Source organism: Salmo trutta, chromosome 18 (assembly GCF_901001165.1).
Source record: "Salmo trutta chromosome 18, fSalTru1.1, whole genome shotgun sequence".
Classification (NCBI taxonomy): Eukaryota; Metazoa; Chordata; class Actinopteri; order Salmoniformes; family Salmonidae; genus Salmo; species Salmo trutta.
In genome coordinates, this window is record NC_042974.1 from 46,583,581 (window position 1) to 46,602,385 (window position 18,805).

General features: G+C 43.5%; 1 protein-coding gene across 2 annotated transcripts in view; it reads left to right on the forward strand.

The window, feature by feature from the left end:
- pyroxd2 (pyridine nucleotide-disulphide oxidoreductase domain 2) overlaps positions 1–17,257 on the forward strand; it is a 36,979-nt gene extending 19,722 nt beyond the window's left edge. The window contains exons 8-16 of one of the 2 annotated variants that reach the window (XM_029698800.1): positions 6,156–6,253; positions 6,396–6,537; positions 8,452–8,586; positions 10,399–10,471; positions 14,074–14,227; positions 14,354–14,508; positions 14,723–14,829; positions 15,739–15,859; positions 16,361–17,257. In XM_029698800.1, coding sequence (XP_029554660.1) covers positions 6,156–6,253; positions 6,396–6,537; positions 8,452–8,586; positions 10,399–10,471; positions 14,074–14,227; positions 14,354–14,508; positions 14,723–14,829; positions 15,739–15,859; positions 16,361–16,431 — 1,056 coding nt within the window. In that variant the 3' untranslated portion in view covers positions 16,432–17,257. Of the gene's footprint in view, positions 1–6,155; positions 6,254–6,395; positions 6,538–8,451; positions 8,587–10,398; positions 10,472–13,615; positions 14,228–14,353; positions 14,509–14,722; positions 14,830–15,738; positions 15,860–16,360 lie in introns of those variants that run through there. The other variant, XM_029698801.1, reaches the window with a different exon arrangement.
- Positions 17,258–18,805: the final 1,548 nt, after the last annotated feature.

Here is an 18,805-nt window from a genome sequence, read left to right on the forward strand (position 1 = left end):
TCACAGCTGTCGTGGTGAATGGACCAAACTGCAGCAGGCGGAATGTGGATACTCATCTTTTAATATTTTAAAGCAAAGTATACACAGAAAACAATAAACAATGAATGACTTCAGACAGGCTACCAGGCTATACATACAAAATAATAGCAGTGCTAGCTCAACCACCCACAAATCCAAGTGACAAACATACTCCTAAATATATATGACTCCCAATCAGGAACAACGATCCCCAGCTGTTCCTGATCAGGAGTCACAAGACTAACCCAGAAACAGACATACTAGACAACCCATACAAACTTCTTCTGCCACGTCCTGACCAAAATACTACACCACTACTCCCTCTGCTGGTCAGGACGTGACAGTACCCCCCCCTAAAGGTGCAGACCCCGGGATGCACCTTAAAAGAAAACACAAAATTCCCCAATACCACAACAACAACAAAAAATATCCCCTAAACAAAAAAGGGAGGGTGGCTGCCGTCAACGACGGCACTGTGCCCTCCCCAACCCACCTATCCTGGAGGTGGCTCTGGTTCCGGCCTCCTGCCCTCCAGGTTGTAGGCAGACTCATTGGGGTCCGGGTCGTAGACAGACTCAAGTAGTTGTGGCTCGTGGGCAGGTTCCCTCATTTCCATGCTGTAGGCAGACTCATTTACAACACAGTTAGTCAATTTCAGTTCTGAGTCGTAGGTAGACTCCTTCGGTTCCGGGTCGCAGACAACTTCACCCGGGCCTGGGTCATAGGCAGACTCCCTCGGTTCCGGGTCGCAGGCAGACTCCCTCGGTTCCGGGTCGCAGGCAGACTCCCTCGGTTCCGGGTCGCAGGCAGACTCCCTCGGTTCCGGGTCGCAGGAAGACTCCCTCGGTTCCGGGTCGCAGGCAGACTCCCTCGGTTCCGTGTCGCAGGCAGACTCCCTCGGTTCCGGGTCGCAGGCAGACTCCCTCGGTTCCGGGTCGCAGGCAGACTCCCTCGGTTCCGGGTCACAAGCAGACCCCCTCGGTTCCGGGTCACAGGCAGACCCCCTCGGTTCCGGGTTACAGGCAGGCTCCCTCGGTTCCGGGTCACAGGCAGACCCCTTTGGTTCCGGGTCGCAGGCAGTCTCCCTCGGTTCCGGACTAGACACTGTTTCCGGATACTCTAGACTGCACACTGTTGCCGGATACTCTGGACTGCACACTGTTGCCGGATACTCTGGACTGCACACTGTTGCCGGATACTCTGGACTGCACACTGTTGCCGGATACTCTGGACTGCACACTGTTGCCGGATACTCTGGACTGCACACTGGTGCCGGATACTCTGGACTGCACACTGGTGCCGGATACTCTGGACTGCACACTGGTGCCGGATACTCTGGACTGCACACTGGTGCCGGATACTCTGGACTGCACACTGGTGCCGGATACTCTGGACTGCACACTGGTGCCGGATACTCTGGACTGCACACTGGTGCTAGATACTCTGGACGGGATCTATTGTCCCCGGCGCACGGGACAGTTTGGCAACCATGACCGCAGATATGTATTCTGTGATTGTATACATGCATTGTTTTGGACTTACGGTTCCTTGTACGAGTTCTGACATTTCAGGCTCGCAAGGTAAGTATTGTTCTTGGAACCGTGAGTTCAATGGACTTGAGCTGCAGTGGCAGCGTGTCAGTGCACATAGCCAAGTTGCAGCAGGTTCTGGTTCCCTATATGGGGCTCTGACATTTCAGGCTTCTCAGAAAAGTATTAGGGAAAAATGTGGTTTCTGTAACCCATTTTTGGAGCTGGTGGAACTTGTGTGTGCTTGGCTGCCGTGGGCCTCCTAGTTTGGTACCCTCTTAGCTGGATTGGGGCGTGCTTGTACTGTATATCCTCATAGTATGTTATACCGAATGACTGACTGAAATGGAGCATACATTTATGAATATAACTACTGTTCCCTAAAGGAGGGAACGAGGTATAACATATTTTAGGCCCGCACCTTCAGGTGATTTGGGCTCGCTGAAGAGCAGTACTGAATTGAGGAAATGAATGCGAGCCCCGGTATTATAGCTAGGAAGGTGGGGCTTCTGAGGGCACGCTCGGTATCCATTGGACCGTTGGGTGTGATTTCAGTTTTCTTCCTGTGAATATGTTATACCTAGTTCCCTCCTTCAGGGAACAGTAGTTATATTAATATCTGTACGTTCTACTCTGTTTCTCAGATCCTAAACACATATACATATATATATATATATATATATATATATACATATATATATACATATATATATACATACATACATACATACATACATACATACATACATACATACATACATACATACATACATACATACATACATATATATACACATATATATATATATATATATATATATATATACACATATATATATATTATACATACATACATACATACATACATACATACATACATACATACATACACACATACACACACACACACACACACACACACACACACACAGTTGAAGTCGGAAGTTTACATACACTTAGGTTGGAGTCATTAAAACTCGTTTTTCAACCACTCCACAAATTTCTTGTTAACAAACTATAGTTCAATACTTGATTGAGGGACCTTACAGATGTAGTACAGTTGAAGTCAGAAGTGTACATACACTTAGGTTGGAGTCATTAAAACTCGTTTTTCAACCACTCCACATATTTCTTGTTAACAAACTATAGTTTTGGCAAGTCGGTTAGGACATCTACTTTGTGCATGACACAAGTCATTTTCCCAACAATTGTTTACAGCCAGATTATTTCACTTATAATCCACTGTATCACAATTCCAGTGGGTCAGAAGTTTACATACACTAAATTGACTGTGCCTTTAAACAGCTTGGAAAAGTCCAGAAAATTATGTCATGGCTTTAGAAGCTTCTGATAGGCTAATTGACAACATTTGAGTCAATTGGAGGTGTACCTGTGGATGTATTTCAAGGCCTACCTTCAAACTCAGTGCCTCTTTGCTTGATATCATGGGAAAATCTAAAGTAATCAGCCAAGACCTCAGAAAAAACAATTGGAGATCTCCACACGTCTGGTTCATCCTTGGGAGCAATTTCCAAATGCCTGAAGGTACCACGTGCATCTGTACAAACAATAGTACGCAAGTATAAACACCATGGGACCACGCAGCCGTCTTACCGCTCAGGAAGGAGCGCGCTCTGTCTTCTAGAGATGAACGTACTTTGGTGCGAAAAGTGCAAATCAATCCCATAACAACAGCAAAGGATGTTGTGAAGATGCTGGAGAAAACAGGTACAAAAGTATCTATATCCACAGTAAAACGAGACCTATATCAACATAACATGAAAGGCCGCTCAGCAAGGAAAAAGCCACTGCTCCAAACCGCCATAAAAAAAGCCAGACCACGGTTTGCAAATGGACAATGGGACAAAGATTGTACTTTTTGGAAAAATGTCCTCTGGTCTGATGAAACAAAAATAGAACTGTTTGGCCATAATGACCATCGTTATGTTTGGAGGAAAAAGGGGGAAAAAGGGGAAATCTTACAAGCCGAAGAACACCATCCCAACTGTGAAGCACGGGGGTGGCAGCATCATGTTGTGGGGGTGCTTTGCTGCAGGAGGGACTGGTGCATTTCACAAAATAGATGGCATCATGAGGTAGGAAAATGTGGATATATTGAAGCAACATCGCAAGACATCAGTCAGGAAGCTAAAGCGTGGTCGCAAATGGGTCTCCCAAATAGACAATGACCCCAAGCATACTTCCAAAGTTGTGTCAAAATGGCTTAAGGACAACAACGTCAAGGTATTGGAGTGGCCATCACAAAGCCCTGACCTTAATCCTATAGAAAATGTGTGGGCAGAACTGAAAAAGTGTGTGCGAGCAAGGAGGCCTACAAACCTGACTCAGTTACACCAGTTCTGTCAAGAGGAATCGGCCAAAATTCACCCAACTTATTGTGGGAAGCTTGTGGAAGGCTACCTGAAACGTTTGACCCAAGTTAAACAATTTAAAGGCAATGCTGCCAAATACTTATTGAGTGTATGTAAACTTCTGACCCACTGGGAATGTGATGAAAGAAATAAAAGCTGAAATAAATCATTCTCTCTACTATTATTCTGACATTTCACATTCTTAAAATAAAGTGGTGATCCTAAGTGACCTAAGACAGGACATTTTTACTTGGATTAAATGTCAGGAATTGTGAAAAACTGAGTTTAAATGTATTTGGCTAAGGTGTATGTACACTTCAGACTTCAACTGTATGTATTTGATACACTGCCGATTTTGCAGGTTTTTCTACTTAAAGCATGTAGAGGTCTGTAATTTTTATCATAGGTACACTTCAACTGTAAGAGATGGAATCTAAAACAAAAATCCAGAAAATCACATTGTATGATTTTTAAGTCACTAATTTGCATTTCTTTGCATGACATAAGTATTTGAGACATCAGAAAAGCAGAACTTAATATTTGGTACAGAAACCTTTGTTTGCAATTACAGAGATCATACGTTTCCTGTAGTTCTTGACCAGGTTTGCACACACTGCAGCAGGGATTTTGGCCCACTCCTCCATACAGACCTTCTCCAGATCCTTCAGGTTTCGGGGCTGTCGCTGGGCAATACGGACTTTCAGCTCCCTCCAAAGATTTTCTATTGGGTTCAAGTCTGGAGACTGGCTTGGCCACTCCAGGACCTTGAGATGCTTCTTATGGAGCCACTCCTTAGTTGCCCTGGCTGTGTGTTTCGGGTCGTTGTCATGCTGGAAGACCCAGCCATGACCCATCTTCAATGCTCTTACTGAGGGAAGGAGGTTGTTGGCCAAGATCTCGCGATACATGGCCCCATCCATCCTCCCCTCAATACGGTGCAGTCGTCCTGTCCCCTTTGCAGAAAAGCATCCCCAAAGAAAGATGTTTCCACCTCCATGCTTCACGGTTGGGATGGTGTTCTTGGGGTTGTACTCATCCTTCTTCTTCCTCCAAACACGGCGTGTGGAGTTTTTAGACCAAAAAGCTCTATTTCTGTCTCATCAGATCACATGACCTTCTCCCATTCCTCCTCTGGATCATCCAGATGGTCATTGGCAAACTTCAGACGGGCCTGGACATGCGCTGGCTTGAGCAGGGGGACCTTGCGTGCGCTGCAGGATTTTAATCCATGACGGCGTAGTGTGTTACTAATGGTTTTCTTTGAGACTGTGGTCCCAGCTCTCTTCAGGTCATTGACCAGGTCCTGCCGTGTAGTTCTGGGCTGATCCCTCACATTCCTCATGATCATTGATGCCCCACGAGGTGAGATATTGCATGGAGCCCCAGACCGAGGGTGATTGACCGTCATCTTGAACTTCTTCCATTTTCTAATAATTGCGCAAACAGTTGTTGCCTTCTCACCAAGGTGCTTGCCTATTGTCCTGTAGCCCATCCCAGCCTTGTGCAGCTCTACAATTTTATCCCCGATGTCCTTACACAGCTCCCTGGTCTTGGCCATTGTGGAGAGGTTGGAGGCTGTTTGATTGAGTGTGTGGACAGGTGTCTTTTATACAGGTACAAGTTCAAACAGGTGCAGTTAATACAGGTAATAAGTGGAGAACAGGAGAGCTTCTTAAAGAAAAACTAACAGGTCTGTGAGAGCCGGAATTCTTACTGGTTGGTAGGTGATCAAATACTTATATCATGCAATAAAATGCAAATGAATTACTTTTCTGTATTTTTGTTTTAGATTCCGTCTCTCACAGTTGAAGTGTACCTATGATACAAATTACAGACCTCTACATGCTTTGTAAGTTGGAAAACCTGCAAAATCGGCAGTGTATCAAATACTTGTTCTCCCCACTGTATATATATACCATTTTTGGAGGTCTGTAATTTATCATAGGTACACTTCAACTGTGAGAGACAGAATCTAAAACAAAAATCCAGAAAATCACATTGTATGATTTTTAAGTAATTCATTTGCATTTTATTGCATGATATAAGTATTTGATCACCTACCAACCAGTAAGAATTCCGGCTCTCACAGACCTGTTAGTTTTTCTTTAAGAAGCCCTCCTGTTCTCGTTGCTGTCTAACCCTTCCTCATCTGATTCTAGTTGCATCCATGTTGTAAAGCTTTCCAGCGTCTTCTGTGCATTGCTGAATATCTATAATATTTATTTTTAATTCTCAGATCCTGAACCGTTGGTTTGAATCTGAGCCTCTTAAAGCCACACTGGCTACAGATGCTGTGATAGGAGCTATGACCAGCCCTAACAGCCCTGGCAGTGGGTGAGACACACACACACACACACACACACACACACACACACACACACACACACACACACACCCCTCTCAGAATTTAATAGAACATTATATTGTATATATGTTTTGGACAATACAGTTTCCCCCTTTGTATCTCCCCCCGCAGGTATGTCCTCCTTCATCATGTGATGGGGGAGCTGGAGAAGGAGAAGGGAGCGTGGGGTTATGTGGAGGGGGGCATGGGAGGGGTGTCCAAGGCCATCGCTAGCTCTGCCCGCTCCCACGGAGCAGACATCTTTACTGAACAGGTCAGCTGGCTGGATAGGCACGGCTTTCACATTTGTTCTATTCTGTAGTGTTTTTCAGTTAATGTTAAACTGTAATGGTCCAGCTGATTATAATACAGTGAATAAACATACGTACAGCCATATAGGACAGATTTAATTTCCCCAGGAGTGGTTATCTAGTGGTTCCCTAGTTGGTAACTCGACCTTTTGAATTTAATAGCTAATGGGTAATATAATGTGTTCTTGTGTGATATCTGTGTGTGGGTGTGCATGCATACAGTGAGGGAAAAAAGTATTTGATCCCCTGCTGATTTTGTACGTTTGGCCACTGACAAATAAATGATCAGTCTATAATTTCAATGGTAGGTTTATTTGAACAGTGAGAGACAGAATAACAACAACAACAAATCCAGAAAAACGCATGTCAAAAATGTTATAAAATGATTTGTATTTTAATGAGGGAAATAAGTATTTGACCCCTCTGCAAAACATGACTTAGTACTTGGTGGCAAAACCCTTGTTGGCAATCACAGAGGTCAGACGTTTCTTGTAGTTGGCCACCAGGTTTGCACACATCTCAGGAGGGATTTTGTCCCACTGCTCTTTGCAGATCTTCTCCAAGTCATTAAGGTTTCGAGGCTGACGTTTGGCAACTCGAACCTTCAGCTCCCTCCACAGATTTTCTATGGGATTAAGGTCTGCAGACTGGCTAGGCCACTCCAGGACCTTACATTTTAGTCATTTAGGAGACGCTCTTAGCAGACCTTAATGTGCTTCTTCTTGAGCCACTCCCTTGTTGCCTTGGCCATGTGTTTTGGGTCATTGCCATGCTGGAATACCCATCCAAGACCCATTTTCAATGCCTTGGCTGAGGGAAGGAGGTTCTCACCCAAGATTTGACGGTACATGGCCCCATCCATCGTCCCTTTGATGCGGTGAAGTTGTCCTGTCCCCTTAGCAGAAAAACACCCCCAAAGCATAATGTTTCCACCTCCATGTTTGACGGTGGTGATGATGTTCTTGGGGTCATAGGCAGCATTCCTCCTCCTCCAAACACGGCGAGTTGAGTTGATGCCAAAGAGCTCCATTTTGGTCTCATCTGACCACAACACTTTCACCCAGTTGTCCTCTGAATCATTCAGATGTTCATTGGCAAACTTCAGACGGGCATGTATATGTGCTTTCTTGAGCAGGGGGACCTTGCGGGTGCTGCAGGATTTCAGTCCTTCACGGCGTAGTGTGTTACCAATTGTTTTCTTGGTGACTATGGTCTCAGCTGCCTTGAGATCATTGACAAAATCCTCCAGTGTAGTTTTAGGCTGATTCCTCACCGTTCTCATGATCATTGCAACTCCACGAAGTGAGATCTTGCATGGAGCCCCAGGCCGAGGGAGATTGACAGTTCTTTTGTGTTTCTTCCATTTGCGAATCATCGCACAAACTGTTGTCACCTTCTCACCAAGCTGCTTGGCGATGGTCTTGTAGCCCATTCCAGCCTTGTGTAGGTCTACAATCTTGTCCCTGACATCCTTGGAGAGCTCTTTGGTCTTGGCCATGGTGGAGAGTTTGGAATCTGATTGATTGAGTGATTCTGTGGACAGGTGTCTTTTATACATGTAACAAACTGAGATTAGGAGCACTCCCTTTAAGAGTGTGCTCCTAATCTCAGCTCGTTACCTGTATAAAAGACACCTGGGAGCCAGAAATCTTTCTGATTGAGAGGGGGTCATATACTTATTTCCCTCATTAAAATGCAAATCAATTTATAACATTTTTGACATTTGTTTTTCTGGATTTTCTTGGTGTTATTCTGTCTCTCACTGTTCAAATAAACCTACCATTAAAATTATAGACAGATCATTTCTTTGTCAGTCGGCAAACGTACAAAATCAGCAGGGGATCAAATACTTTTTTCCCTCACTGTATGGGTTACAGGATGTGCATCAGGTCTTAGTAGGGTCAGATGGCAGTGCCAAGGGGGTGGTCCTGAAGGACGGCACAGAGATCTACAGCAGAGTGGTACTGTCCAACGCTACACCCTACGTCACCTTTAAAACACTCACCCCTCAGGTAATGCATCTTACAGGTAACACACTTTCACATCTTAACACACCTCAAGACTGGTGATTAACTTTAATCTCCAGTCAGATTGAATGTGAGACTGGCAATGTGAGACTATCCCATTGGAGAACAAGCTCAAAATTCCATAGCTCATTAACAGTGCCTTCAGAAAGTATTCAAACCCCTTGACTTTTTCCAAATTGTTAGGTTACAGCCTTATTAAAAAAAAAAAAATCCTAATCAATCTACACACAAAACCCCACAATGAGAAAACAAAGCAGGTTTTAAGAAATGTTTGCAATGTATAATTTTTTTTTACTGAAATATCACATTTACATAAGTATTCAGACCCTTTACTCAGTACTTTGGTGAAGCACCTTTGGCAGCGATTAAAGCCTCGAGTCTTCTTGGGTATGACGCTACAAGCTTGGCACACCTGTATTTGGGGAGCTTCTCCCATTCTTATCTGCAGACCCTCCGAAGTTCTGTCAGGTTGGATGGGGAGCATTGCTGCACAGCTATTTTCAGGTCTCTACAGACTGGGTTCAAGTCCGGGCTCTGGCTGGGCCACTCAAGGATATTCAGAGACTTCCTGCATTGTCTTGGATGTGTGCTTAGGGCTTTTGTCCTGTAGGAAGTTGAACCTTCACCCCAGTCTGAGGTCCTAAGCGCTCTGGAGTAGGGTGTCTCTGTAATTTGCTCCGTTCATCTTTGCCTCGATCCTGACTAGTCTCCCAGTTCCTACCACTGAAAAACATCCCCACAGCATGATGCTGTCACCACCATGTTTCAACGTAGGGATGGTGCCATGTTTCCTCTAGACATGACTCTTGGCATTCAGGCCAAAGAGTTCAATCTTGGTTTCATCAGACCAGAGAATCTTGTTTCTCATGGTCTGAGGAGTCCTTTAGGTGCCTTTTGGCAAACTCCAAGCGGGCTGTCATGTGCCTTTTACTTAGGAGTGGCTTCCGTCTGGCCACTCTGCCATAAAAGCCTGATTGGTGGAGTTCTGCAGAGATGGTTGTCCTTCTGGAAGGTTCTCCCATCTCCACAGAGGAACTAGAGGTCTGTCAGAGTGACTATCCGGTTCATGGTCACCTCCCTGACCAAGGCCCTTCTCCCCCGATTGCTCAGTTTGGCCAGGCGGCCAGCTCTAGGAAGAGTCTTGGTGGGTCCAAACTTCTTCCATTTATTAATGACGGAGGCCACTGTTTTATTGGGGACCTTTATTGCTGCAGAAATGTTTTGGTACCCTTCCCCTGATCTGTGCCTCATCTTGGAGCTCTATGGACATTTCCTTTGACCTCATGGCTTGGTTTTTGCTCAGACATGCACTATCAACTGTGGGCCCTTATATAGACAGGTGTGTGCCTTTCAAAATCATGTCCAATCAATTGAATTTACCACAGCTGGACTCCAATGAAGTTGTAGAAACATCTCAAGGATGATCAATGGAAACAGGATGCACCTGAGCTCAATTTCAAGCCTCAAAAGGTATCTGTTTTTTTATTTTTTCATAAATTTGCGCAAAATTTAAAAAAAAAAGTTTTTAACTTTGTTATTATGGGGTATTGTGTGTAGATTGCTGAGGATTTCTTTTTTATGAATCCATTTTATAATAAGGCTGTAACATAACAAAAAGTGGAAAAAGTCAAGGGGTCTGAATAGTTGAAAAAGGAGGCTATTGAAAAGACAATAGTCTATATACATTACATTCAGGAAGACAACAAAAATTGTTCCAAAAATATTGTACTCAGAAGTGTAATATTGTGTTTGTGTCCTCTTACCTTAACCCTAACCCCTCTGTTTTGCTTCTCACAGAGTGCTCTTTCTCCAGCGTTCATCAAAGCTGTAGATCAGATAGACTACACCTCCCCTGTCACTAAGATTAATGGTACGACCCTTATCTACCTCATACTTTTCTTTTGTGTTGTTGAACTACCTTTCTTCAAGTACTTACTGTACTTAAGTACTTACTTTAAGAAACCCTTAGCATACAATTTCTGCATCCACGCGGAAATCGAATTATCACAAAACTAAATCGGCATCAGAATTTGTCTGATTAAACTAGAGAGATGTTTTTTTTGCATGGGCTGTGTCTCAATCCACCGCCCTTCCGCATCTGCGGTGAAAGTTGGCAGAGGTAGAGTGGTATTTGCCAGACCATGAGAACAAATAGGTCTTCTCACAAAGTTTCATCAGCTGTATGGGTGGCTGGTCTCAGAAGATCTGTCAGGTGAAGAAGCCGGATGTGGAGGTCCTGGGCTGGCGCAGTTACAGGTAGTCTGCGGTTGTGAGGCCATTTGGACGTACTGCAAAATTCTCTAAAACGACATTGGGAGGCGGCTTATGGTAGAGAAATTAACATTAAATTATCTGGCAACAGCTCTGGTGGACATTCCTGCAGTCAGCATGTCAATTGCACTCTCCCTCAAAACTTGAGACATCTGTGGCATTGTGTTGTGACAAAACTTCACATTTTAGAGTGGCCTTTTATTGTCCCCAGCACAAAGTGCACCTGTGTAATGATCATGCTGTTCAATCCGCTTCATGATATGCCACACCTGTCAGGTGGATGGATTATCTTAACAAAGTAGAAATGCTCACTAACAGGGATGTAAACACATTTCTGCACAAAATATGAGAGAAAAAAGCTTTTTGTGAATATGGAACATTTTGGGGATCTTTTACTTCAGCTCATGAAACATGGGACCAACACTTTACATGTTGGGTTTTATATTTTTGTTTTGTACATATAAAAATAGTTTCCTGCTCTTTCTTAGATCTCTCAGATATAGGACAGACACTTCAGAACAAACTTCCTTTAGATTTTTTGGAGGACTATCTTTTGTTCCATGTAGTGAATCTGTTATTCAATGTGTTTCTATTGGCTAATAGCAGTAATGCAAAATTCAATGTTTCATCCCCCAATTGTTTTTTATACCTTTTTATACCTTTAGGGGCCTTAGCAAATAGCTAAATTATCCTTGGTACAACTGGAACGATATATATATATTACATACATACATGCATGCATGCATGCATGCATGCATGCATACATACATACATACATACATACATACATACATACATACATACATACATATATATATATACACGCACATGCAGTACCTGTCAAAAGTTGACACACCTACTCATTCAGGCGTTTTTCTTGTTCTACATCTTAGAATAATAGTAAAGACATCAAAACTATGAAATCATACATATGTAATCATGTAGTAACCAAAAAAGTATTAAACAAATCAAATATATTTTCTGTTTTAGATTCTTCAAAGTAGCCACCCTTTGCCTAGATGACAGCTTTGCACACTCTTGGCATTTTCTCAACCAGCTTCATGGGGAATGCTTTTACAATAGTCTTGAAGGAGTTCTCACATATGCTGAGCACTTGTTGGCTGTTTTTCCTTCACTCTGTGGTCCAACTCATCCCAAACCATCTCAATTGGGTTGAGGTCGGGTGATTGTGGAGGCCAGGTCATCTGATGCAGCACTCCATCACTCTCCTTGGTCAGATAGCCATTACACAGCCTGGAGGTGTGTTTTAGGTCATAGTCCCACAAAGCGCAAACCAGATGGGATAGCCTATCACTGCAGAATGCTGTGGTAACCATGCTGGTTAAGTGCGCCTTGAATTCTAAATAAATCACAGACAGTGTCACCAGCAAAGCACCATCACACCTCCTCCTCCATGATTCACAGTGGGAACCACACATGTGAAGATCATCCGTTCACCTACTCTGTGTCTCACAAAGACACGGAGGTTGGAACCAAAAATCTCAAATTCGGACTAATCAGACCAAAGGACAGATTTCCACTTGTCTAATGTCCATTGCTCGTGTTTCTTGGCCCAAGCCAGTCTCTTCTTCTGGATTAATTGTCAGAGTGGAGAACCTTGTGCATTTCAGGTAAAATAACAACCCAATGTTTATATTCCAGGACAAATTATCTAGCAACAGCAAGGTAGCTAGCTAAATTGCCATGAATGTTTAGACCTGAGCCCAAATTAATATAGTTGGTTCAGAGTTTGTTTAGATTTTTTCACCTGCGTGTCCTGATCGCATCTGGTGTGGATGAACAAAATCAACATGCGCCTCATTGTCGTCACACGTCATCAGAGTGCGCATCTGAACACTGTATGCTGGAAAACACCGGGTTTGTTATTTTTGATTAAAACAAAACCGCGTGGATTCCGCAACGTGTTTAGCTTTAAACAACTAGGAACCACCGCTAACCAAATAACAGTGATAGGTGCTGTACTACAGACAGCGGTCGTTGGTCGTGGGAAAGACGCATTGTTGAAAACTTTTGAAAAACAACTGGTTGCAGTAAAGAGCCAACCTGGATACTAAGGAGATCCTGAGGGAAATCGACGAATACCAACAGCTTTACACTATGGAGGAACAACATACTCCATCATGGAAAGATCCGACAACCTCGCAAAAGAACTCTAACCCGACAAAAGAAAGAAAAACAGATGAATCTACAGACACGGACAATTTATTTACCGTTGAAGTAGAGGCTAGTGCTCTGGCTGGAATCCATGCAACACTGGAAAAGTTGTGTGAGGAGGTAGCAGGGCTGAGGGGAGTTTGGAGTTTAGCCAGAGTGAAATTCTCACTCTCAAAAGAGAGAACAAGGCACTCACTGTCACGACTTCTGCCGAAGTCGATGCCCCTCCTTGCATGGGTGGTGCTCGGTGGTCGACGTCACCGGTCTTCTAGCCATCATTGATCAGTTTTTCATTTTCCATTGGTTTTGTCTTGTCTTCCATCACACCTGTTTCCAATCCCATTAATTACTTGTGTATTTAACCCTCTGTTTCCCCTCATGTCCTTGTCAGTGATTGTTTGTATGTTATGTTACGTGGGTTTGTGTATCGGTGTGCGACGGGTATACTTTACCGATTTTATTTTGTACTTTTGGTTTTGGAGTTTGTTTTAATTAAATACTCCATATTAACCAACTTGGTTTCTCCTGCGCCTGACTTCCCTGCCACCTACATACACGAATATGACAGAATCACCGACTCACATATTGAAGTCAGCAGGAGAGGATACCCCGGACATGGAGGTGGAGGAGCGCGTCCAGGAGCAAGCGAAGAAGCTTCACCATCTGTGCGCCGCCATGGATCGCGTTGTCCAGAAGACGGACCGAGAGACAGGGACTTCTTCCCAGCGCCTCCACCAGCCCAACCGGGGTCTATACTACACGCCCCTTCTCAACCTGAACCCGGTGGAATCCGAATATCCATGCCTCAGGGGTACGATGGAAATTACTGCCGGCTGCCGGGGTTTCCTCCTCCAATTAGACCTTTATCTGGCCACAGTCCACCCAGTTCCATCAGACCGTGAGAAGAGTTTCGCCCTAAGCCAGGGATCATCAACTAGGTTCAGCCGTGGGCCGTTTTTTTCTGGAGTGGATGGTTGGGGGGCAGGAACCTAATTACAAATAATTTGGACCCATTCTTCCTAACAGTGGCAGTGGATAAGCTTCCTAACTTTTTAGCGGCCCCCACACCAGACGGCAAGCCTGGCCCACACCACCAGTGTTCTATTCACCTCAACTGTGAGAGTGTGGGGGTGTTACAGACAGCCTACGAAGACTGCAAGGAGGGACGGCCCTCGTCCAGGTAAACACACACACACACAGACACGCAAGTACGGAAACACACACATCCAGGGACCCACAGAAGTGCATACAGGTTCACATACCACACACACACACATTTAGATTCTTCCTTTTCTCTCCCCTACAGGCCCATGATCGAGATGACCATTCCATCGGTGTTGGACCCAACTCTGGCGCCCCCTGGTAGTCATGTGGTGTTACTGTTCACCCAGTTTACGCCATATAGTCTGGTGGGAGGGAGAGCGTGGACAGACCAGGACAGAGAGGCCTTTGCAGACTCAGGTTAGAACGCGCACGCGCACACACACACACACACACACTCACGTGGAAACACTCTTAGAGCAGTTGTCACTGATGCTAGTAACAGAAACATTGTCACCCACGCAGAAAGTCGTCATCCTCTGAAGATTTTGTATAACATTTTACTGCTCATCACAGGCATTATTGAACTTAAATGAAACTGACTATGTCTCCGTGTGCCTGTGTATCTGTGTAGTATTTAGCTGGATTGAGCAGTATGCCCCTGGGTTCAAATCCTCCATTATTGGCAAAGACGTCCTGACTCCCCCCGACCTGGAGAGGATATTTGGCCTAACTGGAGGGGTATGTGTGTGTGAAAATGTCTGTGTGTGCAGTGTGTGTGACGGTTCACAGCCACAATGTACGTACATTTCAATATTTCAAGTCGATTTTCTAATAGCTAGTAGTAAATTAGATAGTGTTCCACTGGGAAGTAGCATGTATTTATACAAAGTTCTGATTTGCACACCACCAAACCACAGGCTCTGAACCAGGAAGTGATTTTTAAAGGAGCGTCTCTCTTCTTCCTGCTTTCCTTTCGTCAGAGAGAGAGTGTGTATGTGTGCTAACTAACGGCATTGAACGGTTTATGGTGGTTTACCATGATACTGTCCGTCAGAATCAAAGTTCATATCTGGTATTCAAAGTAGTTCAACCACTTGGGTCTGCAGTATTTGTGTAAGTGTTTCTGGTTCATGGCTCATTTTGCATGCTTAAACTACTGTGCACTTTTACACTGCTGCTTTCACAAAGCCGATGAATGGACTCTGAAAGTGCAGTTTAAAGACTTAAGTCTAAGACTAGTGCAGTTAGTAAGTCCCAAGAGTATTACCAGCTTGACTATGTTCTCATCTACTCATTCACGGACTCAATTCCATTTCTCCTTATTTCACTCAGTCCTGTTCTTTCCATTCTCTCAGTTCCCCATTAGGGAACGACCATAGAGACATGGATGAGTGAGTCAAAGCCCTGTCTTCTTGGTCATGCCTAAATGAGAAGTGGGGTTAGCAAAGTTATGCCCTAAACCTTACCCTTACTGACCCCCCCCCCTATTCTACTTTGATGCTAAGAGGGTGGAAACTCCCCCTAGCCCATGCTCACACCAATCCAATGCTTTTAGATCGTTGCGGGGAATTGAACGAGAGCGCACTTCAGGGAGAAGAGGGCAAATTGGACTTAGATTTATGTAGTATGGTATTTTATCCTCCACAGAATATCTTCCACGGAGCAATGTCATTGGATCAGCTCTACCTCGCTCGACCTCTGCCCTCCCTTTCAGACTACCGTTCACCAATCAAAGGGCTTTATCTTTGTGGCAGTGGCTCCCATCCAGGTTTGTGATTGGTCGTAAATGGTTTATTGGAATTCTATCCGATGCCAGCTCCTAGTCATCCTTGTGTGTGTGTGTGTGCCGATGTAGGATCTTCATTTGAGCCAGTTTGCTACAGTGGGAAAATAATCCTGCAGCAACAGGAACTGTGAATTATTATGTGGATTATAATTAATGGATATTTTTGTAGGGGTTGATACATTTTTTGTTGGGCAAATCAAGGCTGAAATGTCAAAATGGAAATTACAAACTTTTGAAGCCTTTTTAAAACTCTAATACAGTACACGTTTGCAAATTCTCAGCAAACAAAGAGTGATCAAATTAAGATCCTGTGTGTGTGTGTGTGTGTGTGTGTGTGTGTGTGTGTGTGTGTGTGTGTATTCACTCTTGCATGTGGACCAGTATGAAAAAAAAGAAAATGCACTCTACTGTAAGTTGCTTTGGATAAGAGCATCTGCTAAATGACTAAAATGCCAATGTATTAGTGTGTGTGTTTCTCCTAAGGTGGTGGAGTGATGGGGTCTCCAGGGTGGAATGCTGCTCTGGCTGCCATGGCTGACCTGAAACGTGGCTGAAACCTTAACCCGCTCTGACGGGATGAAGGGCGGGAGATTTGGACGTCCATGTCAATACCTTAACACTGCCCTCCCAGTTGTAGGTGCTTCATAGCCCGGTGCACCGTTTGGACAGTTTTTAACTTTAGGAATAATGAAATGATTTCCAATGTGCAAACTCTTCCCACCCAGTGCCCTTGGTTAGCTAAAATGAACGCTCTGTTTCTAGAGGAACGATCTCAGATCCACAGACCTCAACTCTCAATGAAGAAGTACAGATCTCCATCCACTTGTATGGTACTGTGACACCATGACACGTCTTTTATTGAACATTCAACTGATTCCGACTGATGACATCCCAAAGGGAAGCTAATTCAAGCCTTAAGCATACTAGAATTGTAGAATAGAACACTATAAGGAGTTGAATTCTGGAATAGAACATGAATGACTTAAGAAAAGCTCAAACTCAAAAGCTCTCAGCCTAATTGTAGAAAAGAATGTGCACTCCACATCAATGTTTCCCAACTCCAGTCCTCCTGTACCCCCAACAGCACACATTTTTGTTGTAGCCTCAGAGAAACACACCTGATCAACTCAGAGGGCTTGCTGATAAGTTGACAAATTGATAAGGGTGCTTTGTCCAGGGCTACAATTGGGAGTACTGGAATTGGTTTACACTATTCTACGTGACACACATACAATTCATCTTCTGAAAAAAAAAAAAAGGTATCAACGAGGTAAACAAAACAGAAGTAATAGTATGACAATTACTGTTTTGATTGTGTTAAACATTGAAATGTATGTGTGTTTTGTGAATAAAACTTACCAGAGGAATCTTAAAAATCAATTTCTATTGTTTAAACATTTTATGAACTTCGCACCAAATTAATCTAGCTGAAATGGCATGCAGATGTGCAACGATCTCTTTGTCTCTCTGCCTGTGTCATTCTGTCTCAATTGAATATTCTGGTCCAAATGAACACCGTGTTTTCAGATTGACAGAATTGTTACATCCTATCTATTTAATGATGATATATCATGCAACAAGTAGGAATCCATAGAATTACATAGTCATTTCATAGGACATCTGTGAGGAATCTCTCTGTCACTCAATGTTGTTTCTAAACACCCGTCTATAGGTTATTACAGCATGCCTATGTGTGTTATGGATCACCAAGCACTTAATAATTATGGTAATTGAATGCATTAACATTAACATATGGCTAGAGTTGCTTTATGATGAGCCTACAAGAGCAATTCTTCAACATATTGAGTTTAAGGCTGCTTTCCAGGCATTAAGCTAGGTTTGGGAATCCCCCAACAGTCCATGTAAATTAGGGTGTAACTGTACGGGGTTGGGAGTAGCATAGGCTAAATAGTAAATGAAGAATTATGCTGCGTTCATAACATTTTGTAAATTCGTAAATACCTGCACAGGACTGGGTAAAATCCCCTTGAACGCCCCTCCAACTGGTAATGACTACTGGGAAACTACAATCTATAATCTCTGATTGTTCTTTCAAGAAAACCTAGAAGGAAATTAGGAAAAAATAGAGCTAAAATGTACATACACCACCATTAAAAAGTTGGGGTCACTTAGAAATGTCATTGTTTTTGAAAGAAAAGCAAAAAATGTTTTGTCCATTTTAAAATAACATCAAATTGATCAGAAATACAGTGTAGACATTGTTAATGTTGTAAATGACTATTGTAGCTGGAAATGGCAGATTTTTTTTAATTGAATATCTACATAGGCTTACACAGGCCCATTATCAGCAACCATCACTCCTGTGTTCCAATGGCACGTTGTGTTAGCTAATCCAAGTTTATCATTTTAAAAGGCTAATTGATCATTAGAAAAACCATTTGCAAACAGCTGAAAACTGTTGTCCTGATTAAAAAAGCAATAAAACTGGCCTTCTTTAGACTAGTTGAGTATCTGGAGCATCAGCATTTGTGGGTTCGATTACACTCTCAAAATGGCCAGAAACAAAGACCTGAAACTTGTCAGTCTATTCTTGTTCTGAGAAATGAAGGCTATTCCATGCAAGAAATTGCTAATAAACTGAAGATCTCGTACAATGCTGTGTACTACTCCCTTCACAGAACAGCGCAAACTGGCTCTAACCAGAAAAGAAAGAGTGGGAGGCCCCAGTGCACAACTGAGCAAGAGGACACTACATTAGAGTGTTGAGTTTGAGAAACAGATGCCTCACAAGTCCTCAATTGGCAGCTTCATTAAATAGTACCTGCACAACACCAGTCTCAACGTCAACAGTGAAGAGGCGACTCCGGGATGCCGGCCTTCTTGGCAGAGTTCCTCTGTCCAGTGTCTGTTCTGTTTCCCATCTTTTTTTTTCTCTCTAAAGTTTTATTAAGTTTTCTTGTTTTTCAA